This window comes from Chiloscyllium punctatum, chromosome 17 (assembly GCF_047496795.1).
Source record: "Chiloscyllium punctatum isolate Juve2018m chromosome 17, sChiPun1.3, whole genome shotgun sequence".
In the NCBI taxonomy this organism is placed as follows: Eukaryota; Metazoa; Chordata; class Chondrichthyes; order Orectolobiformes; family Hemiscylliidae; genus Chiloscyllium; species Chiloscyllium punctatum.
The window spans coordinates 76,046,596-76,074,118 of NC_092755.1; the positions used below are offsets into that span (position 1 = coordinate 76,046,596).

The 27,523-nt window shown below is 41.7% G+C and overlaps 2 protein-coding genes across 9 annotated transcripts in view; one reads left to right on the forward strand and one right to left on the reverse strand.

Annotated features, from left to right (window-relative positions):
• sf3a1 (splicing factor 3a, subunit 1) overlaps window positions 1-8,124 on the reverse strand; it is a 39,076-nt gene extending 30,952 nt beyond the window's left edge. Inside the window, exons 1-4 of the mRNA XM_072587560.1 lie at window positions 7,968-8,124; window positions 6,506-6,618; window positions 6,203-6,413; window positions 3,326-3,583 (exon numbers count right to left, since the gene is read on the reverse strand). Coding sequence (XP_072443661.1) covers window positions 3,326-3,583; window positions 6,203-6,413; window positions 6,506-6,618; window positions 7,968-8,024 — 639 coding nt within the window. The 5' untranslated portion in view covers window positions 8,025-8,124. The remainder of the gene's footprint in view (window positions 1-3,325; window positions 3,584-6,202; window positions 6,414-6,505; window positions 6,619-7,967) is intronic.
• A 203-nt stretch (window positions 8,125-8,327) lies between these two features.
• ccdc157 (coiled-coil domain containing 157) overlaps window positions 8,328-27,523 on the forward strand; it is a 54,736-nt gene continuing 35,540 nt past the window's right edge. For 5 of the 8 annotated variants that reach the window (XR_011962982.1, XR_011962983.1, XM_072587561.1 and 2 more), the window contains exons 1-2: window positions 8,328-8,445; window positions 14,827-15,191. Coding sequence is in view for 5 of the 8 variants with exons in the window: in XM_072587561.1 (XP_072443662.1) it covers window positions 14,944-15,191 (248 nt within the window). In the remaining 3 variants the exon portion in view is untranslated. Of the gene's footprint in view, window positions 8,446-14,826; window positions 15,196-27,523 lie in introns of those variants that run through there. The other 3 variants (XM_072587567.1, XM_072587564.1, XM_072587562.1) reach the window with 3 other exon arrangements.

A 27,523-nucleotide genomic window follows, 5' to 3' on the forward strand; every position in this document is an offset into this window, starting at 1 on the left:
CCATCGAAATGCCTCTTAAATGTTGCAGTTGTACCAGCCTCCACCACCTCCTCTGGCAGCTCATTTCATACACATACCACCCTCTGTGTGAAAAAGTTGCCCCTTAGGTCTCTTTCCCCTCTCACCCTAAACCTACGCCCTCTAGTTCTGGACTCCCCGGGAAAAGACTTTGCCTATTTACCCTATCCATGTCCCTCAATTTTGTAAAGCTCTATAAAGGTCACCCCTCACCCTCCAACGCTCCAGGGAAAACAGCCCCAGCCTGTTCAGCCTCTCCCTGTAGCTCAAATCCTCCAACCCTGGCAACATCCTTGTAAATCTTTTCTGAACCCTTTCAGGTTTCACAACATCTTTCCGATAGGAAGGAGACCAGAATTGCAAGCAATATTCCAACAGTGGCCTAACCAATGTTCTATACAGCCGCAACATGACCTCCCAATCCCTGTACTCAATACTCTGACCAATAAAGGAAAGCATACCAAACACCTCCTTCACTATCCTATCTACCCGTGACTCCACTTTCAAGGAGCTATGAACCTGCACTCCAAGGTCTCTTTGTTCAGCAACACTCCCTAGGACCTTACCATTAAGTGTATAAGTCCTGCGAAGATTTGCTTTCCCAAAATGCAGCACCTCGCATTTATCTGAATTAAACTCCATCTGCCACTTCTCAGCCCACTGGCCCATCTGGTCAAGATCCTCTTGTAATCTGAGGTAACCCTCTTCGACTTCCACTACACCTCCAATTTTGGTGTCATCTGCAAACTTACTAACTGTACTTATGCTCACATCCAAATCATTTATGCAAATGACAAAATGTAGAGACCCTGTCCTTGTGACACTCCACTGGTCACAGGTCTCCAGTTTGAAAAACAATCCTCTACCACCACCCTCTGTCTTCTAGCTTTGAGCCAGTTCTGTATCCAAATGGCTAGTTCTCCCTGTATTCCATGAGATCTAACCTTGCTAATCAGTCTCCCATGGGGAACCTTGTGGAACACCTTACTGAAGCCTATATGGATCACATCTCCTGCTCTGCCCTCAATCTTCTTTGTTACTTCTTCAAAAAACTCAATCAAGTTTGTGAGACATGATTTCCCATGCACAAAGCCATGTTGACTATCCCGAATTAGTCCTTGCCTTTCCAAATACATGTACATCCTGTCCCTCAGGATTCCCTCCAACAACTTGCCCGTCCACCCACCATGGTCAGGCTCATCAGTCTATAGTTCCCTGGCTTGTCCTTACCGCCCTTCGTAAACAGCTGCACCACATTTGCCAACCTCCAGTCTTCCGGCACCTCACATGATACAAATATCTCAGCAAGAGGCCCAGCAATCACTTCTCTAGCTTCCCAGAGTTCTCAGGTACACCTGATCAGGTCCTGGGATTTATCCACCTTTACCCATTTCAAGACAACCAGCACTTTCTCCTCTGTAATCTGGACATTTTGCAAAATGTCACCATCTATTTCCCTACAGTCTATATCTTCCATATCCTTTTCCACAGTAAATACTGCACAAAATACTCATTTAGTATCTCCCCCATTTTCTGCGGCTCCACACAAAGGCCGCCTTGCTGATCTTTGAGGGGCCTTATTCTCACCTTAGTTACCCTTTTGTCCTTAATATTTTTGTAAAAACCCTTTGGTTAATCAATTGAATGCCTTTCCTCTGACTCTTTCCATGACTCCCCATTCAGGAGACTACAGCAGCACACAGCATGCGATGCCAAGGCCTTAACCCCATGAAACCTCTGCCCCCTGCCCCCCAATACACATCCACCCCTCTCCAGGGCAGCTGGACTGGATACCAACAAGACTGCTGCAGTTGCCTTTGTTGGGTAAGTCCCCAAATAGCTCTCGCGCGCAGCGCGCACACACAACGTTTTGACAGGTTCCACCTTTGCCCTGTACAGGATAATGTTGGAGAGAGATTATCTGGGGGGGAGGAAGGTTTAGTGTACACACCTGTGTAGAACTTCAGCGAAAGTGTGGGGAGAGAGGGCAGACAGACTGTCATTTGGAGACAATGCCTATTTAAATCACTGCAAACAAAAGACATGATCACTGTTGGAAGGAAACACATCTTTGACGTAACATTTCCATCAGGACCTCGAGATTTCCTTTGGATAATCCGATTTTCGGACAATTGCTATTCTGATAATCAAGGTTCCGCTGTAATCGCGTTACAGCCAACACACATTTTAAAAGTTTGCACTTTAGAAATGATACCCCCAATTTGTCAATAGTGTTACAGTGAAAGTGCAATAACGAAATGTGAATTACAGCAGAACAACCTGTATTAATCTAATAAACGTTCTCTGAATTGCTCAGTGTATATACATCTTTCTTCACATAAAGAGACCAATCATGCATACAATATACCTAATATGCTCTCACCAATGCCCTACACAACTAAAGCACAACTTCTCTACTTGTGTTCAATCAGTCTCTTAACAAAGAAGAGCATTCTATTACCATTCCCAATTATTTGCTCTGTTCGTAATTATTTGCTGTACTTTATGATTTGTTCACAGGACATTCAAATCCCTCTGCAATCTCTCACCATTCAGAAAATATATCTTATTCTTCATATCAATTTGACAATTTCACATTGCTCATATTGTACTCAATTTTCCAAATCTTTGACTAATCGCATACTTGTAGCCCTTTGTAGCCTCCTGCTGTCTTTTCCACAATTTGTTTTCCTAACTATGCTTGTATCAACAGCAAATTTAGCCCCCAAACTTTTGATCTTTCCATTCAAATAATTTACATAAATCTAACACTGATCTGAGACACATTTTGCCAACCAGAAAATGACCCATTGATATCTATTCTATTTCCTGAGAGCTAGACAATCTTTTATTCATGCTAATTTATATGAACTGCAATATTACTACACCATGAAGTTTTAACTTCCACAGTAACCGTCAAGCTTATCAAATGCATTCTATGTACAGTATGTCTTTAACCAGAATACATTAGTTTCAGAGAAATCTGATAAATTGGTAAAACATGACTTCTTTTTCACAAACCGTGTTGATCTCCCTTTTTAAATCTTTTTTCTAATGTGCTCTGAAACAACAATACTGTTAAACTAATTGGCCTGCTGTTTCCTGCTTTCTGCCTCAAACATTTTGACTGGAGTTACATTCATTTTTTTCCATTTTTTCCTAATGGAATGTTTCGGAAACTAAAAGCAACACATCAACTGCTACACGATCCACTTTCAATATGCAAGAACATTATTTTGGCTTGATCCACAATACTCAACAATTATGCACTTATACAGGATGGATTCGATCCTTGGCCTTCAAATACCTTTGTGTACTGCTCCACAAGTTTGGTGAAATAGTTGAACAGACTGTGCTGTGGTCGCAAGAAGTCAAATTGATAGTTACGTTGTTCCTTCTGCATCAGCTGAGTCAAAAACTGCCGGCCGTTTCTCGCAACAAATTGAGCGGTTAGTTTCACAACATCCAAATCAAAGGCCGAGATTGACGGGGGATCAGCGATGAACTCAAATTCAGGTGGGGGTTCCTTTGGGACAATTGTTTCCTGAATTACTTGTGCTTGCACCTATTCACATAAACAGGAAAGAATTTATAATTTCACAAATAAGATTTAAAAGAACTTTTATTTACTTCAATAGAGATACTAAAAACATGTATTTATTCATCAATGTTGCAACTTAAAAAGTTTGCGTGATAATATAATAAATGTTGTTTGTGAACTTTTGCCTATGTTAAATAAAACGGTTAGGCACATTTCCACTTTTGATCCCTCCACAATCTGTAAATTGTCCAACCCCTTGTCTAACATCCAATGCTGGACAAGGAGAAATTTCCTTCAACTAAATATTGGGAAGATTAAAGCTAGTGTCTTCAAACCCTACCACAGACTCTCATCTAGTTTTTGCCTCCATCCCTTTCCGTGGGGCCAGACCATTCACAACAGTGACATTGCATCTAATCCACAGACAAGCTCCGGGCCCATAACCCAAACTACCAACTGTACATAATAGTGCCCACCTCCACTCCCATCACAGTTTATTTCCTGCCTAACCAGCATCCTTACCAGCTCCCTCTTGAATTAATCAGTCCATGCTCTCCTGGTTGGTCTTTCATTTTTGACTACACTGGAGCTCATCTAAAATCACACTGCCCATGTCCTTGACCTACCATGCCCAATTCACTGATTATCGCTGTCCTGGTTAATTTGTATTACCTCCAAATCTGTCTATGCCTCAATTTTTAAATTTATTTATTCATTCATTCATTGGACATGGGTAATCACTGGCTGGCTAGTGTTTTTACCTGTCCCCAGTTGCCCTCAAGGTGGTGGTCATGAGCTGCCTTCAACTGCTGCAACACATGTTTTAGATAGACCCATTACACCATTAGAGAGGAAATTCCAAGATTTTGATGCAGCAACACTGAAGGAATAGCGATATGTTTCCAGGTCAGGATGGTGAGTGGCTTGGAGAGGAACTTGCAAGTGGGGGTGTGTCCATGTATCTGCTACCCTTGTCCTCCTAGATGGCAGTGGTCGTTGGTTTAGAAAGTGCTGCCTAAGGATCTTTGATGAATTTCTGCGTGTATCTTGTAGATAGTAAACAGTACTGCTATTGAACGGTGGTGGTAGAGGTAGTGGATGTGGTGCCCACCAAGTTGGCTGCTTTCTCATTGATATTGTCAATTGTTGTTAGAACTGCACTCATCCAGTCAAGTGGGAAATATTCCTTCACACTCTTGACGTGAGCCTTGAAGATGGTAGACAGGCTTTGGGGAGTCTTGGGAGTTATTCACTGTCGTATTCCACGTCTCTGACCTGCCCTTGGACCACTGTTCATATGGAGAGTCCAATTTAATTTCTGGTCAATTGTAACTGAAGGATGTTGATAATGGATGTTCTGTTGATGGTAACACCATTGAATGTCAAGAGCAGTAGTTATGAGATCAGGAGCTGATTCGCCCTGGTGGAATCCAAACTGGATGTCTGTAAGTAGGTTATTGCTCAGCAGATGCTGCTTGATAACACTGTTGATTATACAGGTCATCTCTTTACTGATGAAGAGTAGTAATGAGTGGTAATTGCTAGGTTGAATTTGCCATGCGTTGTGTGTACAGGACATATCTGGGCAATTTTCCACATTGTCAGATAAGAAACCAGTGCTGCACTGTATTGGAAAAGCTTGGCTTGGGCAGTGGGAGGCTCTGGAGTACAAATCTTCCATAGTATTGCTGGAATGTTGTCCAGGCCCAAGTCTTTGCAGTACCCACAGCTTCTAATTGTTTTCTTGATATCATGTCGAGTGAATCAAATTGGCTGAAGATTCGCATCTGTGATGGCTGGGATCACTGGAGGAGGCAGAGATGGATCATCCACTTGGCACTTCTGGCCAAAGATTTCCGTGAATGCTTCAGCCTTATCTTTTGTACCGATGTGCTGAGCTCTTTCATCATTGAGGATGGGGATATTTGTGCAGCTTCCTCCTCCAATGTGTTGTTTAATTGTCCACCAACACTCATAACAGGATGTGGCAGGATTTCAGAGCTTAGATCTAATCTATTGGTTGCAGAATCACAAAACTCCATCTATCACTTGCTGCTTGGTAGCTTTACCTCATTGACACCTCATTTTCAGGTATGCCTGCTGCTGCTTTCAGCATGCCCTCCTGCACTCTCCATTGAACCACTAGATTTTGATTATGAAACGTCACAGAGCTGAAATATTAAATCTTTCTTCTCTCTCCATAGATACTGCAAGAGCCTCTGAGTAATTAAAACATTTTCAGTTTTCATTTAAAGTTTTCACTGTAACTTCATGGCATCACCCCTCCCCATTTCAGAGCATTCCAACAGCATTACAACCGTCCAAAAGCTGTGTCTTCAATTATGTCCCCCTTTCTCCAATCTTAATCACTCCACCTTCAGTAACTGTGCTTTCAGCTGCGACTGCTTTAAATTGTGCAATTCCCTCTCTAATCCATTGTGTTTAATGTTCTCTTATCCTTTAAAATGCTCCCTAAAATCCACCTCTTTGATCAAGTTGGTGATTAGCTTTCCTGATATCTAATTTTAGGGTTTAGTGTCAAATTTCTTTTGCTAATGCTCCTGTGAAATGTCTCAAGACATTTATCTGTTAGAAGCATGTATATAATTATAAGCCATCATTACTGTCAATAAAATTACTCACCTTTTGTGGCAGCTGTTGTTGTTGTTGTTGCTGCTGCTGCTGCTGCATAACCTTTGGTATAGCAGCTGAAGGTTCTTGGCCTTTCCCCTCCTTGAACTCATTAACTTTGTGTCGGTAATATGCATGGTAAGGATCATTTGGATTCAAGAAGTTAAACTTAGAGTTGTTTATCTCATTTTGACGGATTCGAGCTTCAAATTCAGGGCCATTTCTAATCAATGCAAAATAATTTTCAATTTTAAGCTCAAAGAATCATTGTAACACATCAAATACAACATGTAGCTGTCTGAACTTGGCACTCACCTTGCTACAAAACTTGCAGTCTTGTCAACAATGTTCCTGACTTCAGGAGGAGGATAAATAATACCAACAATGGGTTTGGATGTTGCAGATTCATCTTTTGTTTCTTCTGGCACCTTTAAAACAAAACAAAATAATTGCCACTAAATTCTTAATCACCTTAATGATTTTTAAAATCTGACTGTGTCTGTAGATGACTGAGAATCAGATTGTGGAAATGCTATTTTTGTTCCAATTAACCCCCAAAACACATTAATCTTTGATTTAAAAAATGCCCATGTTATGTTAGGATAGCATTTATCTCTCCAGGCCCTTTGGCTCATAAGCCTCATTCCTAATGAAGGTCTCTTGCCCAAAACGTCAAAAAACTACAACCAGGCAGCTGCTCAGTATTCCAAAGCACTACAGAAAACTAAGCCTGCTAACCTGTCCCATTGATGGATTAGAACTGTCAATAGGGCATGGAATTCTTCCCAGACAGCTGAAGAAATGGTTCAAGTCTATACTCTATTTGTTCAGATGTCTAACTGGGCAAGCAGCAAATTGTATTTCAGTGCTTTGTGATGGTAGACTGATTTAACTCATAAATTGCCATCACCCCTCTACACACCAAACAATATTACTTATCATATTTCACCTAAATTTTTCAGGCTTGAATATATACATTCTTTTTGGTTTTTAGATGTATGCTATATTGGGCAAATGAAAGCTTTCTTGTTAGTTCCTTACATTAAAAATCCATGCAAATTAATTACTTAATTTTATATTGGGATAGAGCACATCTGGATCCTATGAAGTCTGGAATATATAAGTGCACTACAATTTAAGTGCGCAGTAGGGCACTGTACTTTGTTCGGCTCCATCTTCTCCAACTAAACGAGCAGTTGCTTCTTATCCGGATTAATTTTAACAACAATGCCATAATCTCAACAGTACTCAGTAATGATTGGAATACTGCAGTCTTCTAAAATAAATTGTTTGACAATACTCTGCACTATTTGTTTTTGCGTTTCAAAGTATCATATTTTCCCATCATCAATTGTTTACAAATGTATGTGAACTGGACGAGGGGAATTTTAGAAGTATCATGTAACCATTCGGATTGCAGTCGGACAATGGGCCTGATTTTAATTCATGGTAAACGCAGACATTATCAATTCTGTGACAAATCAGACTAACATTCCACCCATGTGTGGATTATTTAATCGTGTGGCCGAGAGATTATTCCAGGACCCAGCTCCCATAACCAATAGATAATACATTTTCCTGAGACAGGAAAATAATCACATCCCGGAATCCGGGATGCAAGGCCATTTTGCGACGTTGACTGCGAGCTGCAGGCCCAGAGCCTGTGGACTGGAGGCCTCAGCTTGTTTTGGGGGTGGGGTGGTACCTGCATCACAACAACAGACGGTGCCAAAGTTTTTTTTCTCAAAAAAAACCCTCTTGCCGTTTTAAAACCCACCTGGTTATTTTCGGTCTGAGGTGGCGGCGGCAATGCCTGCACAGGTCCGGCCGGCATGATGTCAATACCGAGCAGGACAGGGAATCTCAATCCCCCAACACCGCCGTCTCCGCCGCCGCTCCGTGAACAAACTCGGCCTGAACAAGATGGCGGCTTCGGCCTGCGCCATCCACCTCCTCATACGGGGGGAGGTGGGATGAGTGTTGGGTATCTTATGTAAAGTTCTTCACACACATTTAACTCAGTCTCCACCGGTTATCGCCTTTTAATTATACATAACTTTTGTTATAATGTTGCTTTTGTAATGTTTAAACTGTAAAGTCTTGTTTTTGTTGTTCTGACCCCCTAGTTTGTCTGGTACATTCCTTACGTCTTATGACGATCAAGCACGTAAACGCGTGAGTACGTTACGGTTACGTTGCTTGCGTCCATGACAGCACGTTGTCAACAGCCGGAGAGGAGCTAACGGTCGGTGCAGGTAGGTACAGGCTCAGTGTTGGAGTTTGATCAACCTCTTCAGACATATTTTTGGAGTCGGGAGAACTTTAATGTAGACCTTCATTCCTAAAATGACTTGTCCAGTGACATTACTCGTGTGCCGCTTGTCGCCCGACCACCCCCCGTAATATACAGAAACAGAAGTTGCTGGAAAAGCTCAGCCGATCTGGCAGCTTCTGTGCAGAGAAGTCAATAGTTAAAGTTTCGGGTGTGGTGACCCTTCCTCAGAACTGATGGTAGCTCGGAAATTGTCGGTTTATATGAAGAAGATAGGGTGGGGAGAGGGGATAAAGAGTAAACGATAGGTGGGGATAGAGCCCAAAGATAGAGAAGAACAATTAGACAAACAAAGAAGTAGATAACGATCTGACTGGGAGGGTGAATAGCTGTTAACGCAGACTGTTAGTGGCTAACAATAGGTACTGTGTAATGGCAGACTATGCGATTTAAAAAGGCCTGGTGTGTGTCGTAGAGGACGAGGACATGGGGGAGTTCAAGCCCTAAAATTATTGAACTCGATACTGAATCCAGTGGACTGCCAAGGTCCCCAGGTGACCCTGGTTTCTGTTTTTGCTTCTGATTTAAAGCATCTATCATTCTCTTGGTTTACCTTGGGCTTGGGGCCCTCGTGCTAATAATTGAATAGTTCATTGTTTATCCAATATGGGGGAAAAAGAACTTTATAATTTAGATTCAGTTGGTTTGGAAAGCAGATTAAGCCGTGTGACATCCCATCTTCTGCAATACACACATCTGCTGGGGGTGCTTCCCATCTCGTACTCTTGTCCTCTGAGGGTGTTCTTCCCTCCCCATTCTCGAGGTGATTCACCCTCCATCCACCTCCTGCTTCAGGTTCCCTCCTCTCTTCTGAAGTGCTTTTCCCTTCCTCACCCCCACCCCTACCTCCTCAAAGTGCTTCTCCCCAACCTCCCTTGTGATGCTGTTCCTTTTTGAGCAGTCCCTTGGAACTGATGATGACTTGCTTCCATTCTGGTACCATGGGTTCTGAAATATCCAAGTAGTCCAAAGCACCCATCTGCAGGATCTGCCACATGTGAGGCAAAGCTGGTGCTGTTTGAATGACTGGCTGGGGAATTGTTTGGATGATTGAGGTTTTTACCCGAAGCTTTGATTTAATGTCTGCACAGTCCCACTTAGGTTTCTGCATGTGATCAGTGATTTTGCAAATGAGTCTTCTCTATTTCGGTCTCTAAACAAGCCAGGTTTATGGGGATGTTTGACTTCTTCAAAGGTGTTTTGAGGACAGCCCAAAGCATTTCCACAATCTTTCTTTTGTGACAGGATAGATAAAGATAAACTATTTTCTCTGATTGGCGATCTAGAGAGATGTTAAGAGGGGTGATAGTGGTTTGGAACTCTCTTCTACAAACAGTCGTTGATGCTAAATTGATTGCCAATTTTAAATCTGAGATACTTTTGTTAACCAAAGGTATTAAAGGATATTGGCCAAAGGCAGGTATATGAATTTAGGCCACAGATCGACCATGTCTTATTTGAATGGTGGATCAGGTTCAAAGGGCTGAATGGCCTACCACTGTTTCTATGTTTTTATAACTGACTTCTGAGTAAAACAGTTGCTTCAGGAGTCTGGTGTTAGGCCTACGAACAACATGTCTTACCCCATAGATCTAGTTTTAAGTGATTAGAGCCTTGATGCTGGGCAAATTGACTTGGGAGATATTGTTTTTCAAAGTTTGTGAGAAGATTTGTAGCTTGGGTGCTCGTTGTTGTGATTCTGTTCGCCGAGCTGAGAATTTGTGTTGTGGACATTTCGTCCCCTGTCTAGGTGACATCCTCAGTGCTTGGGAGCCTCCTGTGAAGCGCTTCTGTGATGTTTCCTCCGGCATTTATAGTGGTTTGTCTCTGCCGCTTCCAGTTGTCAGTTCCAGCTGTCCGCTGCAGTGGTCGGTATATTGGGTCCAGGTCGATGTGTTTGTTGATAGAACATCACACAAGTGCTTCATAGGAGGCTCCCAAGCACTGAGGATGTCACCTAGACATTGGACGAAACGTCTGCAACACAAATTCCCAGCTCGGCGAACAGAACCATGACAACGAGCACCCGAGCTACAAATCTTCTCACAAACTTTGAACACCTACGAGCGAGAGATGCTAAGACAATCAAGGAAATGGGAATCCTGTGCCAACCGCCTAAGCGCCACATACGAACAACTCCAGTTCCTGCACGAATGCCAAAAGAATCGAATCCTTCCACCATGTGTCAGATATAGACCACTAGTCAACAACCCACAAGCCAAAGACACAGCCAGACAGAACGGATTCAGGATGATCCAGGTAATGATTACAGATGCACACAACAGACTACACAAATACATACAAGAAATTGCACGCCAAAAATTATTAATTTCAAAAACCACCAATCAGGAATAGACCCGGACCATAGAACAGGCCGTCACCATAGGACAGAACAGGACCACACACTGCAAAAAAACGGCACTAAAAGAAAAAATGGCCAAACTAACACACAACAGAGAGGACACCACAACACATACCTGGGTTAGAAACCTCTCCCACAGACAGCTCACAGACACGGAAAGAACAATACTGGCCAAGGGACTCAACTACAACCACAGGGACGCCAAGACAGCAGACTTCCTAGCAGCACTAGAATGCACACTCGGAAACAATGGACTGACAGAAGAGACACAACAAACAGTGAGACAAAATATCGTACCCCTGATAACAAGGAAAAGACAAACACACAACCTCAACACCAAGGAGAGGGAAGCACTAAAAACACTAAGAAATGATAAGAACATAATCATACTACCAGCAGACACAGGCAGAATGACGGTCATCCTGGACAAAGCAGAGTACATCCAGAAAGCGCAACAACTACTTGCAGATACCAACACCTACCAAAAGAGAGAGTTTGACCCCACCCCACAGCTCACCAATAGGATAAACAACACACTGAGAAACCTGCAAAAAAACAGACAGATAACCAGGTTTGACCGACAGAGAATGAAACCTGAAAGCAACACCACCCCCAGATTCTAAAGACTACCTAAAGTGCACAAACCATACATCCCACTCAGACCCACCGTATCGCAACCAGGGACACCATCACACAAACTGGCTAAAGAACGACAACAGAAACTGAAACACCTGATCAGCAGATCCAGACACTCTATACAGTCAACACAGGAATTCTTGGACATCGTTAGAAATATACATATAGATAAGGAAGAAACTATGGTCTCATTCGATGTAACGGCACTGTTCACCTCTATCGACAAAACCCTAGCCAGAGAAACAATAGCCAACCTGCTGGACATACAGAGCAGACAACAAGACAGGGAACCTACCAATAAAGACTGCATACTCAAACTACTGGACCTGTGCCTCACAACTCACTTCACATTCAACAACCAAATATATGAACAAATCAATGGCACACTCATGGACTCACCCGTCTCTGGACTCATAGCAGAAACTGTAATGCAAAGATTAGAACAAAAAGTCTTACCGCAAATTCAACCCAAACTCTGGGTCAGATATGTAGATGACACATTTGTAATAATTAAAAAACACAGAAATAGAAAACACACACCGGATCATCAATGCCACACTCACAGGAATCAGATTCACTAGAGAGGAAGAAAAGGACAACCAACTCCCATTCCTAGACGTGATCGTACAGAGAACACCGAATGGAAAATTCACCACAAAGATATACAGGGAAGCCTCGCACACAGACCAAGTCCTGAACTACGAAAGCAACCACCCCAACACACAAAAGAAGTTGCATCCAGACATTGTTCAAAAGGGCCACAACACACTGCAGCACATCAGAGCTGCAAAAAGAGGAAGAAGAACACCTCTGCAATGTATTCACCAAAAACGGATACCCCCACAATTTCATCAACAGATGCCTAAGGGAAAGACAACGAATGAGGACATGCCACAACCCAAAGGACTAGCCACGTTACCATACATCAAGAACATTTCTGAACTGACAGCCAGACTACTACGACCACCAGGATTTAACAGCACACAAACCAATAGCCACTCTCAGACAACAACTCACCAGGACAAAGGACCCGATACCCAGCATGTGCAAAACCATTGTTGTGTACAAAATTCCATGCAAGGACTGCACAAAACATTACATTGGACAAACCGGAAGACAGCTAACGATCCGTATCCATGAACACCAACTAGCTACGAAACGACACGACCAGCTATCCTTAGCAGCCACACACGCAGGTGACAAGCAACAGAAGTTCGACTGGGACAACACTACTATTATAGGACAAGAGCTGAAAATGTGTTGCTGGAAAAGTGCAGCAGATCAGGCAGCATCCAAGGACCAGGAGAATCGACGTTTCGGGCATGAGCCCTTCTTCAGGAAGAAGGGCTGATGCCCGAAACGTCGATTCTCCTGCTCCTTGGATGCTGCCTGACCTGCTGCACTTTTCCAGCAACACATTTACAGCTCTGATCTCCAGCATCTGCAGTCCTCACTTTCTCCTATTATAGGACAAGCCAAACATAGAACAGCCATGGAATTCCTAGAGGCATGGCACTCATCCACAGATTCTATCAATAAGCACATCGACCTGGACCCAATATACCGACCACTGCAGCGGACAGCTGGAACCGACAACCGGAAGCGGCAGAGACAAGCCACTATAAATGCCTGAGGAAACATCACAGAAGCGCTTCACAGGAGGCTCCCAAGCACTGAGGATGTCACCTAGACAGGGGACGAAACGTCTGCAACACAAATTCCCAGCTCGGTAAACAGAACCACAACGATACTGTTTTTGGTCCAGCTTTCTTGACACCAGAAGACAGAACATCGAACAGTACCACACAGAAACAGGCCCTTTGGCTCAACATCTCTGTGCCGACTATGATGTTATTCTGAACTGTTCTCATCTGCCTGTATCCCTCTATTCCCTGCCCATTCATGTGTCTATTTAAATACCTCTTAAACATAGCTGCTTCAACCACTTACCATGGTAGTGCATTCCGGGCACCCACCACCCTTTGTGTTTAAAAAAAACGTTGCCTCACACATCTCCTTTAAACGTCCACCCCTTGCTTTAAATCTGTGCCCCCTAGTAGTTGAATCTCAAGAAGGGCCTCGAACATGCCAACTCCTTGTTGCAACTGTTGATTCTTTGTCCAACTGACTCTTTCCTTGTGTCAGCAGTTTTTTTTAACTATAGAGGACACTGCTACCAAATATAGTCCTTTCTCCTCTTTGTCAGCCCCAAACAACCACTTCAACTTGTCAGACTATGAATTTATGAACAACAACCTTATATAATTTATTTTCTCATCCTTCCTTCCCACTGAATTCCCCCAGGAAAAAAACAATGTAAAGAAGGATCTTTCTAAGTGCTTACACAAGATGTAGAAATGGCCAGATGATTTGTTTCTATCCAGTAGTTAGTTTTGTTCTTAATTGAGGCTAGAGAATTGTGGTTATTCCAATATGACATTCTACTGCAGTTTTATAGACAGAAAGCAGTTAGAATGGTTGCAATATTTGCATATAAAGCAGGGTTGGAGTACTTGCATTTTCTTTTGCCATTAGTTTTATTAAATCCTATTGTTAGCAAAACATCTACTAACTTTGGGAAATAATTTTTTAAAATACCATTAAATTGAATTCCATGCCTAATTCTTCCATTTATGAAATAGAAATAGTATTAGTACTAATGGCAAATGCGCAGATATTTGTGTTCTCATGTGCGGTACTAGTAATCTAGGACTATTGACAAGCTATGAACATTGATTATCACTGTGGTTCACGTAAAACTTTGTCAATTATCTCAGCAGCAACTGCCAACGTATTAACTTTTACTGCTATGTATGTGGACTGTTGGTTGAATACAATTTGCAGATCATTCTGTGCATCATGTCCTGTTAAAAATATTTTTAATCTGATAGCAGATATCTTATAAGGTTAGGACAAAGTAAACTATACTCTGGCTGTAGGTTTGCCGGCTGAGCTGTAAGGTTCGTGGTCAGATGTTTCATCACCATACTAGGTAAAATCTTCAGTGAGCCTCCGGATGAAGCATTGCTGGTGATTCCTGTTTTCTAGTTATATATTTGGGTTTCTTTGGGTTGGCGATGTCATTTCCTGTTCTTTTTCTCAGGGGGTGTTAAATTGGGTCCAAGTCAATGTGTTGATTTGTTGATAGAGTTCTGGTTGAAGTGCCATACTTCTAGGAAGTCTCGTGCGTGTCTTCTCAAAACTTGCAAACAATACTACATTTACACTAAATTAGGACTTGAAGGGATATTTGTTTAAAACTGTTGAATCAACTTTCTTAACGTAATTATTTTCTTTTTCTTGTAGATAAACTGCCCTTGTGGAGCTATTAAGTTATTGTGGTGGCAGTTACATTATACTGAATTAGCAGTTTCAGTTTGCACAAGAAGATGCATTTCATATTCTGATTTCAAGACTTCTAAAATGACACTACTTTTAGGAAATCAAAACTGTTTGGAAGGCTTGCGCAAGGATGTCACAGACGTACAAGGGATAATCATAGAAGTATTTTCCCGTGTTGGCGCAGTTCGCTATCCATCATGGAAGTTTCCGGATAAAACATCATGTGATTTGGATCTTGTTACTTTATTGAACCGTTTTGATTATGTAGAAGATGATCCAGAATACACGCAACATTCTCATATTGTGCTATTTGAATTGGTCATTGACAGGTAAGGGACAAGTTGTTCTTTGGCTTTTCTCCAGAAAATACCAACAATGCTCAGTAGAATTCATGCTGAAAACAACCATTACACACAGTAGTAGTGCCTCATGCACACAGAATGTCAACAAATGTTTACTTCCTTTTAAACAATTTAACAATTTATTTTTGTGCCTCAACTTTACCTAATAGAAGTGTCTTATTTTTCATTAATTGAGGTAATACTTAATGAGAATATGCCCAAGATCTACACTTACTTGCATTGTCCTGTTGCTGCTGTTTTCAGTAATGGTTTTCTTTTTAAGGTGTTGATTTGTTTTTTCTCTGAAGAATGTTTTTGAAAATCACTCAAGTATTTTGGAAGTACTGAACCAAGATTGTCTGTTTCTTTTATAGTTATACCATCTCTGTTCACAGGCTGTTGTTGATCTTACGCTGCATTAAAACAGTGTTGAGAGATTTAACTTCTAGGGATAAATTTTGTGACATTTAATTAAATGTCATCAAATGTTATTTAGTGATCTGAAAACTTTGAATAATGAAATGACTATTTTCAAGAGAATGATTAAGCAAAATAGTTTGTTTGTCCAGATCTGTTCATCGAGAAGCAATCCTTCCACTTGAAACTTTGTGACATATCCAATTGGACAGTGTAAAGTCCTGTGATACTGAGTAGTACCATCCTTTCAGAAATCCAATTGAATAGTTCTTTATGGAACTATGAGTGGAATAGTGATACATCAGCTTAAAGGGCTGAGTATCTTAGGGAAATCTTGAAGGTGGACAAGAAATTAATTTTAAAAAAGGAAGGAGGGAATTGATGGGAAATTCTTGGTGGGTTTGGAACAAAAAAGTTGAAATATGAGATTGAAAAGTTAGCATTAGACTATCTAGATGCTGTGCTACACTTTCCTTAAAAATACATAATGGCTAGCTGGGAGAAAGAATGATTAAGATCTAACAGTGATATGAGAGTCAACAATTTACAATATCCAGTCATTTGCAGAGCAGCAACCAAGAAAGAAAACAAAATACTGAATAATGCTGCCAAATTAATATATTGTAAATATGGAGCTAAAATTTTGCATAACATACTCCACTTGTACCTTATATTGAAGATTGTGTTTAGTTCTGGTCAGAAAGGTGGGAGAGAAACATCCAAACAGAGAAGGGACACAGGACTAATCCCACATGTCAGAGGATTGCTTTCTGAGGATGGTGTTTAGTGTTTTAGTAAACATTGTTATACAGTAGACAGTAACTGTATTCATACACAGAGTCCAAGTCCAAGTCTGCTTCTAAAAGGGCGGCACGGTGGCACAGTGGTTAGCACTGCTGCCTCACAGCGCCAGAGACCTGGGTTCAATTCCCGCCTCAGGCGACTGACTGTGTGGAGTTTGCACGTTCTCCCCGTGTCTGCGTGGGTTTCCTCCGGGTGCTCCGGTTTCCTCCCACAGTCCAAAGATGTGCAGGTCAGGTGAATTTGCCATGCTAAATTGCCCGTAGTGTTAGGTAAGGGGTAGATGTAGATGTAGATGTAGGGGTAGGGGTAGGGGTATGGGTGGGTTACGCTTCGGCAGGGCGGTGTGGACTTAATGGGCCGAAGGGCCTGTTTCCACACTGTAAGTAATCTAATCTAATCTAATCTAATCTAAACCACACTTTTACTGACACATTTCTGGAACAGGTAGGATTTGAACTTAGGCCTCCTGGTCCCATTAGGTCTTGGGCATTTCTTCTGACCTTGTTCAATGAAAACAAAGCACATGGCTTGACAAGACATCACAGGATACATATTATAGAGTCATAGAGCACAGAAGAGGCCCATCAAGTCTGCACTGACCTACCTAACTAATCCCATTTGCGAGTACTTGGCCCATAGTCTCGAATGTTATAACATTTTAAGTGCTCAATCATATAATTTTTAAAAGATTGTGAGGTTTGCCATATCTACTGACTTCCGAGGCAGTGAATTCCAGATTCCTATCACCCTCCGGCTGAAAGAAATTCCCTCTAAACCACTTATCATTTACCTGAAAATTATGTCCCCTCATTGTTGATCCTTCACCTAAGAGGTGCAGCTGCTTCCTATCCAGCTATGGGTAGGTGAGAATGACAGCAGTTGATATCAAGGCTGCATTTGACAGACTGTAGCATCAAGGAGCCCTAGCAAAACTGGAATCCATGTATCAGAATGCAAACTCTCCACTTGCTGGAGTCACACTTGGCACATAGGAAGTGTTTGTTAGCAGTCAGAAATTTCAGCATCCAGGACATCTCAGCGTAATGACCTAGGCCCAACCATCTTCAGCTGTTTCATCAATGACCTCCCCTTCTTCGGAAGGTGGGGATGTGCAACTGTCAGCGAACAATGTTTAGTAGCATGCATTACTCCTCAAATACTGGAGCAGCACATGTTCAAATGCAACAAGGTCTGGACAGTATCTAGTCTTGCGCTGACAAGTGGTAAATAATATTCACCCCACACAAATGCCAGGCAATGACCAATTCTAATAAAAGACAGTCTAACTACTACCTCTTGAAATTCAATGGTGTTATCATCACTGAATCCACCACGATCAACATCCTTGGAGTTACCATTGACCAGAAATTGAATAGATTCACCACATGAACACGGTGACTACACAACGAGGTCAGATACAAAGAATACTGCAGTGAGTAACTTACCTGACTCCCCAAAGCCTGTCCACCATCTACAAGTCACAAGTCAGGAGTATAATGGAATATTCCCCACTTGCCTAGATGAGTACAGCTCCAACAATATTCAAGAAGCTTGACACCATCGAGGTCAAAGCAGCCAACTTGATTGGCACAACATTCACAAGCATCCCTCCCTCCACCACTGATGCACAGTACACACTACCGCTACTATCTACAAGATGCACAGCAGCAATTCATCAAACATCCTGAGACAGCACCTTTCAAAAGCGTGACCACTACCATCTAGAAGGAGAAAGGTAGCAAACACCTGGGTACACCACCACCTGCAAGGTCAACTTCAAGCCACTTACCATCCTGATTTGGAAACGTATCGCGGTTCCCTCAGTATTGCTGCATCAAAATCTTGGAACTCTCTCCTTAAAGGCATTGCGAGGCTACCTACAACACATAGGCTGCAGTGATTTGAGAAGGCAGCTCACTGCCACTTTCTCAAGCGTAACTAAGTAATAAATGCTGGCCCAGTCAGCGATGCCCATGTCCCACAAATGAAAGAAAAACTATCTAAAATAATTCTAGAGAGACTGGTATCCCATCACCAGGTCACCCTTTATTGACATGTGGAAAGTCCTTGATACTCATCCAGCTCCCTCAGAGCCATTTCTCAGAGTGATCAGACTGTCTGACACTTTTTTTAAACTTGTCAGCCAGGGCTCTATGGTTGTCCCAGATTAACAGCCCTAATCAGGGAATTCATAATCTATTACAATCAATACATTGTTCATGCCTCTCATCATCTCATAAAGCTTAATCAGGTTTCCTCTCTGCTATCTCTGCACTAAAGAAAACAATTCAAGCCTATTCAGCCTCTCTACGTAGCTAACATATCAGATCAGGAAGGCCACTTAGCTGGAAAGGCCTGACACTTAATCCTTCAGAGTAATTATTTTAAAAAAGATTTCTGGAGTTTTCACCCCTATTACTCACTGAAGGCCCAATTTATGAATTCATAACTTTAAATTCTAGGCAAACAAGTCCAAAGATGTGCAGGTAGATTAGCTATACTAAATTGACCATTGTGTCCAGGGATGGGCAGGCTAGATAGGTTAACCATGGTAAATGCAAGGTTACCAATATTGTGGAATCAATAGACCAAATGGCCTGTAGGGATTCCATACTGTAGGGATTCTATAAAGTCTGAGACTTCACATTTTCTACTAATTTGAACCCATAACTGCTAATGTTATTCTATATAATTTGTTCAAAGCATTTCTTTTTGCAGATAATTTACTATGTTACACAGCCTTTAGAATCATAGAATTCCCACAGGGTCCATCAAGTCTCAACAACCCTCCAAAAGCATTCCACCATATCCCTGCATTTATCATGGCTAACTCACCTAGCCTGCACATTCATGGAGACTATGGAGCAATTTACCATGGCCATTCCACCTAACTGCATGTCTTTGGACTGTGCAAGAAAACCAGACCACCAGGCAGAAACCTGAGCAGACACAGGGTGAATGTGCAAACTCCACACAGACAGTTGCCCAAGGCTGGAATTGAATCTGGGTCCCTGATGCTGTGAGGCAGCAGTGCTAACCACCGAACCACCATGCTGCCCACTTTATACGATACCTTCTTCATTTCCATCTTTCAAGGTTGAAAAGTCAAGGCTTATTGCAGTCTTTTCTCATAATTCAGCCTCTAAATAGGCATGATCTTTGTGGCAAGTCTTATAACTTCCTCCAACATTGAAGTATTTGTTCTGAGGAGGAGTCACATTGAACTTAAAACATTAACTCTGTTTATTCACAGATGCTGCCACTCCTGCTGTGTTGCTACAATATTTTCTTTATTGTTTCAGATTTCTAACATTTTGCTTTTATTGAAGTGTCTTCTTTGTACCTTTGTGACCAGAAATAGATAATGGAATAGGCGTTTGGAGCCCAAAATGTTAACTCTGTTTCTCTTTCCACAGATGCTGCCAGACCTGCTGAGTATTGCTGGCATATTGTTTTATTTCAGATTTGCAGCACTTTGCTTTAATTTTACTGGTATTTTATAGGTTGACATGACGCAGTGAGGCTTGTTCATGGAATAAAATGGCATCAAATCAGCGATCACAAAAAAAAATTGTAAATTGAATGTTATCCTGAAAACCTATTCAAATTGCTGTCCCCATGTAACTCTCAGACTGTTTCCCATTCGTCATTTTGATAAGAAAAATGTATACTCTCTTAAGTTTAATGTTTTAAAGTGCTATTAAATGGGTAGCAGTTCAAGAAGACAGCTCACCACCATCTTCTTTAGGGCAATAATACTTTTTAACTGACTGATCTCTGCCAACAAAGGTAGGATACATAGCCAATAATGCCTCCACTCCATGAGTAAGTAAAACTCATTGGGGCAATGAAGTAGCAATAATTAGAGTAAGTTTCTGATCTTGTGTTACAAATACAGGTGCAGTCTATTTGCATGTGTGCCTTTCTTTTAATCTGTTTTTGCAAAAGGTTTTCACATTTGTGTTGGGTCCCATGACCTGGTCTTGCCAGGCTTCTTTGTTGAGTCCAACTCAGGCAATAGGTAGATTGCTTTTTTATTCAGTGGAACAAGAACATGTGTGATCCAGCTGTGACATGCACAAACCTGTGTTAAATAACTGTTATACATGTGCCTCCCAACTTTCGTAATTACGCACACTTTATGGTCACACATATATTAGGAGAAGCATTATTGAGAGCTGGTATAGTCAATAATACTGGTTAAAATTATTTAGTGGTTACAATAAATTTATTTATGTCATAAATTAAGTGGTATTTAAAAATGTGATTGTGACATTTGTCATCTTCATGCTTGTAATATTTATCTTCAGAATCCTAGAGTACATGTTCTACAATATAGAACATAGAACAGTACAGCACAAAAACAGGCCCTTAGACCCATCATGTCAACCATGAGGCCATTCTAAACTAATCCCATCTGCTTGCACATGCTCCATATCCCTCTGTTCCCTGCCTGTTCATGTGTCTGTCCAAATGCCTCCGAAATGTTGCTACTGTACCTGGTTCTACCAGCTCCCCTGGCAGCTCAATCCAGGAACCCACTGCCCTCTGTGTGTAAAAAAACTTGCTTCGCATATCCTCTTTAAATTTTCCCACTCTCACCTTAGCTGGTATTTAATATTTCCATCTTGGAAAATAAACTCTGACTATCCACTCTATCAATGCCTCTCATCATTTTACATACTTCTATCATGTTACCCCTCACCCTCCGACACTCTAGCAAAAACAATCCAAGTTTAAACAAATGTATCCTTAGTTTGTTGGTAGAGATAAGTCAGTTAAATGGTATCCTGAAAAAGTCAAGAGTATATTTTGATTCAGTAGCGTTCTATTGGGAATTGTGCTTTACGGTATAATTAGTTGTGTTTATAACAACTCTCCAAGCTGTAATATTTATAATGATGTGTACATAGTGGTTGACTCTTGACATTTGTTCAAACATAATTTTGAAATGCTATGGAGCATATTTCTACTCACAACTCCCTCAATGGCTCAATTGTTAGGGCAAACAGTAGATAGTTGATAAGCCACAGGGACCAGGAAGGTTCCACTTTGATCCATATTCGATGTCAAATTAGCCAATATCATTTGAGACAGTGGCCCATGCAGTACTTGTGTTAAGAGAATGGGAGAACTGGTAAACATTGTTATTTATGTTTGTATTTCTTGAAGGCTTGTTAATAAGCAGCAAAGATTTAAATATTTGTTGGTTATTGTGTTCAAAAGAACCTTAAAAGTATTTTAACTGTTTAAAACACCTGCAACTAACTTAAAACAATATTCTGAAGAAAGTAGATGGCTGTACATAGAACATAGAATATAGAAGAATACAGTGCAGTACAGGCCTTTTGGCCCTCGATGTTGTGCCGATCCAAGCCCACCTAACCTACACTAGCCCACTATCCTCCATATGCCTATCCAATGCCCGCTTAATGCCCATAAAAAGGGAGAGTCCACCACTGCTACTGGCAGGGCATTCCATGAACTCACGACTCGCTGAGTAAAGAACCTACCCCTAACATCTGTCCTATACCTACCACCCCTTAATTTAAAGCTATGCCCCCTTGTAATGGCTGACTCCATTCTTGGAAAAAGGTTCTCACAGTCAACCCTATCTAAACCCCTAATCATCTTGTACACCTCTATCAAGTCACCCCTAAACCTTCTTTTCTCCAATGAAAACAACCCCAAGTGTCTCAGCCTTTCCTCATACGATCTTCCTACCATACCAGGCAACATCCTGGTAAACCTCCTCTGCACCCGTTCCAGTGCCTCCACATCCTTCCTATAGTATGGCGACCAAAACTGCACACAATACTCCAGATGCGGCCGCACCAGAGTCTTATACAACTGCAACATGACCTCAGGACTCCGGAACTCAATTCCTCTACCAATAAAAGCCAGTACGCCATATGCCTTCTTCACCGCATTATTTACCTGGGTGGCAACTTTCAAAGATCTGTGTACATGGACACCAAGATCCCTCTGCTCATCCACACTACCAAGTATCCGACCATTAGCCCAGTACCCCATCTTTTTGTTACTCTTACCAAAGTGAATCACCTCACACTTAGCTACATTGAACTCCATTTGCCACCTTTCTGCCTAGCTCTGCAGCTTATCTATATCACGCTATAACCTGCCACATCCTTCCTCACTGTCAACAACTCCTCCGACTTTTGTATCATCCGCAAACTTGCTCACCCAACCTTCTAACCCCTCCTCCAGGTCATTTATAAAAATGACAAACAGCAATGGTCCCAAAACATATCCTTGCGGAACACCACTAGTAACGGCACTCCAAGATGAACCTTTACCATCAACTACTACCCTCTGTCTTCTTCCATCCAGCCAATTCCTAATCCAAACCTCCAACTCACCGTCAATGCCATACCTCCGTATTTTTTGCAGTAGCCTACCATGGGGAACCTTATCAAACGCCTTACTAAAATCCATATACACCACATCTACCGCTTTCCCCTCGTCCACCTCCTTAGTCACCTTCTCAAAGAATTCAATAAGGTTTGTGAGGCACGACCTGCCCTTCACAAAACCATGCTGACTATCCTTGATCACATTATTCCTATCCAGATGTTCATAAATCCTATCCCTTACAATTCTCTCTAAGACTTTGCCCACAACAGAAGTGAGACTCACCGGCCTATAGTTACTAGGGTTATCCCTACTCCCCTTCTTGAACAAGGGAACCACATTTGCTAGCCTCCAGTCTTCTGGCACTATTCCTGTAGACAACGAGGACATAAAAATCAAGGCCAATAGCTCAGCAATCTCTTCCTTTGCTTCCCAGAGAATCCTAGGATAAATGCCATCAGGCCCAGGGGACTTATCTATTTTCACCCTTTCCAGAATTTCCAACACCTCTTCCCTACATACCTCAAAGCCATCCATTCTACTTAATTGTGACTCAGTATTCACATCGGCAACAATGTCCTGTTCCTGAGTGAATACTGACGAAAAGTATTCATTCAGTGTCTCCCCAATCTCTTCAGCCTCCACACGCAACTTCCCACTACTATCCTTGACTGGACCTATTTCTACCCTAGTCATTCTTTTATTCCTGACATACCTATAGAAAGCCTTAGGATTTTCCCTAATCCTACCAACTTTCATGTCCCCTCCTTGCTGCTCTTAGCTCTCTCTTCAGGTCCTTCCTGGCTACCTTATAACTCTCAATCGCCCCAATTGAACCTTCACGCCTCATCTTTACATAGGCCGCCCTCTTCCATTTAACAAGGGATTCCAATTCCTTATTAAACCACGGCTCCATCACACGACCCTTTCCTCCCTGCCTGACAGGTACATACTTATCAAAGACACTCAATAGTTGCTCCTTGAACAAGCTCCACATATCAATTACGCCCTTACCTCTTGTAACAATTTGTGAAGCAACAAATTCATTTTGTGCACTTATTACAATTTTACCAATTTGATCAAAGAATATCTATCATAACTTGAATAAAAACCAGAAAATTCTGAATAAAGCTAAGCAGAACTAGTAGCAGCTGCAGATACAGAAACCGGGTTAAGTAAAAGCCGACACCGCTGTCTTGAACTGTCCCACCTGTTCATCGTCCTTCCCAGCTATCTGCTCCATCCTCCTCTCCCAACTATCACTATCACCCCCCACCCCCCAATCTGCATCTACCTATCGCATGCCCAGTTACCTTCCCCCCCCACCCCAAACCCTACCCTTCTATTTATCTCTCAGCACCCCCACCCCGCCACATTTCTGATGAAGGACTTTTGCCTGAAACGTTGACCCTCCTGTTCCTCAGATGCTGTCTGACTTGCTTGGCCAGCGCCACACTTTTCGACTCTTATGTAAAAGTTAACTGTTTTCTCCCAGGATGCTACCTGATCTGACTTTTTTTTCAGCATTTTCTGTTTCGATTTCAGAGTTTCCGGACCTGCAGTATTCTATTTCTCCAGTGTAACTGTGATAATCTTTTTTGACTGTTGATGGCAGTCAGCTTAATCCAACATTCCATTCTCTCTCCTCCACTTCTACCTTAAGATCCCACCCTCCTGTTCTTCTCTTGCCCCTGCTTGGCCTATTAGATTCACAATCCTCTCCCTCATTTACACACTATCCCAATTACAATGACCACTTCACCTGACAAAGGAGCAGTGCTCCAAAAGCTGGTGATTTCAAATAAACTTAATGGACTATAACCTGGTGTCCTGTGACTTCTGACTTTGTCCACCCCAGTCCAACACTGGTACCTCTACATAATAACTGTTAGCACATTTATGTTGATGACACCCAGTTCTTCTCCTTCATCACCCTTGACTTCGTAATTCATTCAGTGTTGCTTGTCTGACAATGATTCAGTACTTCTTCCAATTGATCCTTAACAAGACTTGAGGCGTACAATTTCATCTTCTTTCTGATTGCTCCTTTAAATTGTATCAGATAGTTTACACCCTAGTTGTCAAAAGTAACCACAAGCTGAAGTTCTAATCAAATATCCCTCACTAGATTGCTAATTTCCAGCTCTGTAGCATCACCAACCTCTGTCCTATTTTCATTCACTGTTTATACACTTTAGCCACTTCTGGAATCAATTTCTCCAATGTACATCTTGTCTTCTTCCCGAATTCATTCCTTTGTAAAACTGTAGTTCATTTCAACCTCTACTGTGTACACTACATCACCCATGAAGGCCTGCTCATCTATAATGCCTGATTCCTTTGCTCTCTTTCCTTACATCAGATTCAAATTCCTCAGTTACCTTATAGTTATCCTATCACTGCAATCTCCTCCAGCTCTATATTCAAGATTGTGAAAGCTATGTTTTTGATTATGCAAAATAATGCAGATGCTGGAGATCTGAAATAGAAAATGCTGGAAGCACTTGGCAGGTCTGGTAGCACCTGAGGAGAGAGAGAGAGAGACAGTGTAATTGTTACAAGTCTAGTATCTCTCTTCAAAACTAAAGACAGATGGAAAATTGAGTTTTCAACTGTTGAAGAATGTGGCAAGAAGCAGTGGAACAGAAGGGAAGGTCAAGGAAAGGTTTGAGGGTGAGGGAGAATGGAGGTCAAAGATGTCATAGAACCAAAAGCAAAGGCAGTAGTAATGGTTGTAGAGAAAGGGCAAAGCATACATCTGAAGTGGGTGTTAATACCAGAACGTAGGTCTGATCTGATTGAAAACATAAACATAGGAGGAAGATATAGACACTGAAATGCAGGTAGGCGGATTTTGGAATTATCAAAATGGAGGACAGAGTTCATGGTTTAAAGTTGTTGAAATTATATTGAGTGCAGAAAGCTGTAAAATGCCTAAACAGAAATGAAGTGCTATTCACTGGAACACTTCAGAACACTTAGTACAGAGGTGTGAGCATGAGAGTAAGATGGCATATTGAGTGGCAAGTGACTGGAAGGTCAAGTTAACTGGTGGACTGAGCAGAGATGTTACTCAAAATGGTTACCCAGTCTCCATTTGGGCACATCTGTGCAGCAGAAACAATATCTTGAATAGCTAATACAGCAGGCTAGATTGAAGGAAATACAAGTAAATTGCTGCTTCACCTGGATGGAGTGATTCAGGAGGGAGGAGCTAAAAGGACAAGTGTTACACTCCTGTAATTTGCATAGGATGGTGTTATGGGATGGGGATAAGGTATTATGCTTCCAATTTCCACCTTCTCATCTTTACTTGGTCTATTTCTGGGAGAAAGTGAGGACTGCAGATGCTGGAGATCAGAATCAAAAGGTGTGGCACTGGAAAAGCACAGCAAGTCAGGCAACATCCAAGGAGCAGGACAATCAACGTTTCAAGCGTAGGCCCTTCATCAGGAATTACCTTTCCTGATCAAGGGCTTATCCCCAACACATTGATTCTCCTGCTCCTCCCATGCTGCCTGACTTGATGTGCTTTTCCAGTGCCACACTTTTTGATTCTGATCTCCAGCATCTGCAGTCCTCACTTTCTCCCAGAAATAGACCAAGTAAAGATGAGAAGAAGGTGGAAATTGGAAGCAAAATTGATCAACATTTCCAGTCCCAGATGAGAGCAAGATACAAAACCAGTACAGTCTTTGATGTACTGGAAAATGTTATGTGAGGGGGCTTACGGAGGAATACTACAGCAATACTATTCCCATTTTCAGTTCGCTCTCCAAAATCTCCTGCTTGTGATTTTTGTGCATATTACCCTCTATGAAATGTTCTGGTACCCTTTCTGCAGTTAAAATGTATAAAATTGCAAGTTTACTAATAAATCTTTTGCTGTACTTATTGACCACCAGATGGCATTGTTGCATTTTGAAAGATCCATTTTTGAGCAACTGAGCAAGCAGCTGACAATGGCACAGGTCAATTAAGCTGCAGCAACTGGATTAAATAAAATAAAAACACATTGTACGAGTTGCTGGGTTAACATCAGAGAAGACTACCAGGTTGTTGCCTTGTCTGGAGGGTTTTATTTATGAGGAGAGGTTGGATAAACTTGGACTGTTTTCACTGGAAAGTTGGAGGTTGAGGGGTGACCTGATAGAGGATAACATTATGACAGACATAGATAGGGTGGATAGTCAGAGGGTTTTTCCCAGGGTGAAAAGGTTAACTACATGAGGGCAAAGGTTCAAAGTGAGAGGAGCAAGTTTAGGGGAGAAGTGCAGGGAAAACTTTTCCAACAGAGGGTGTTGTATGCCTGGAACATACTGCCATTGGAGACAGTGGAAGCAGACACATTAGCAACAATTAAAGCTTATCTTGATAGGCACATGAATGTGAGGTGAACACAGGGATAGAAACCATATATGGGTGGTAAGTAGTGGGTTAAAATAAGACTAGAAATCGACACAGGCTTGGTGGGCCGAAGGGCCTGTTCCTGTGTTATATTGAATTAATTGAATATAATGATTCTGGAAATGTACAAAACTACAGGCATAAGTTAACAAAAGGTTTTCTCCAAACGTACACCAAATGCCATCACCCTAAATGCAGCTTCCACAGACTGGTGAGGTAACAGTGAATGCAATTTGTACATGCACAAAGTTGGAATATTTTAACCAAGCAGGAACAACCCTATTTACAGTATCTTGGATCTCAATCTTACATTAAATTGT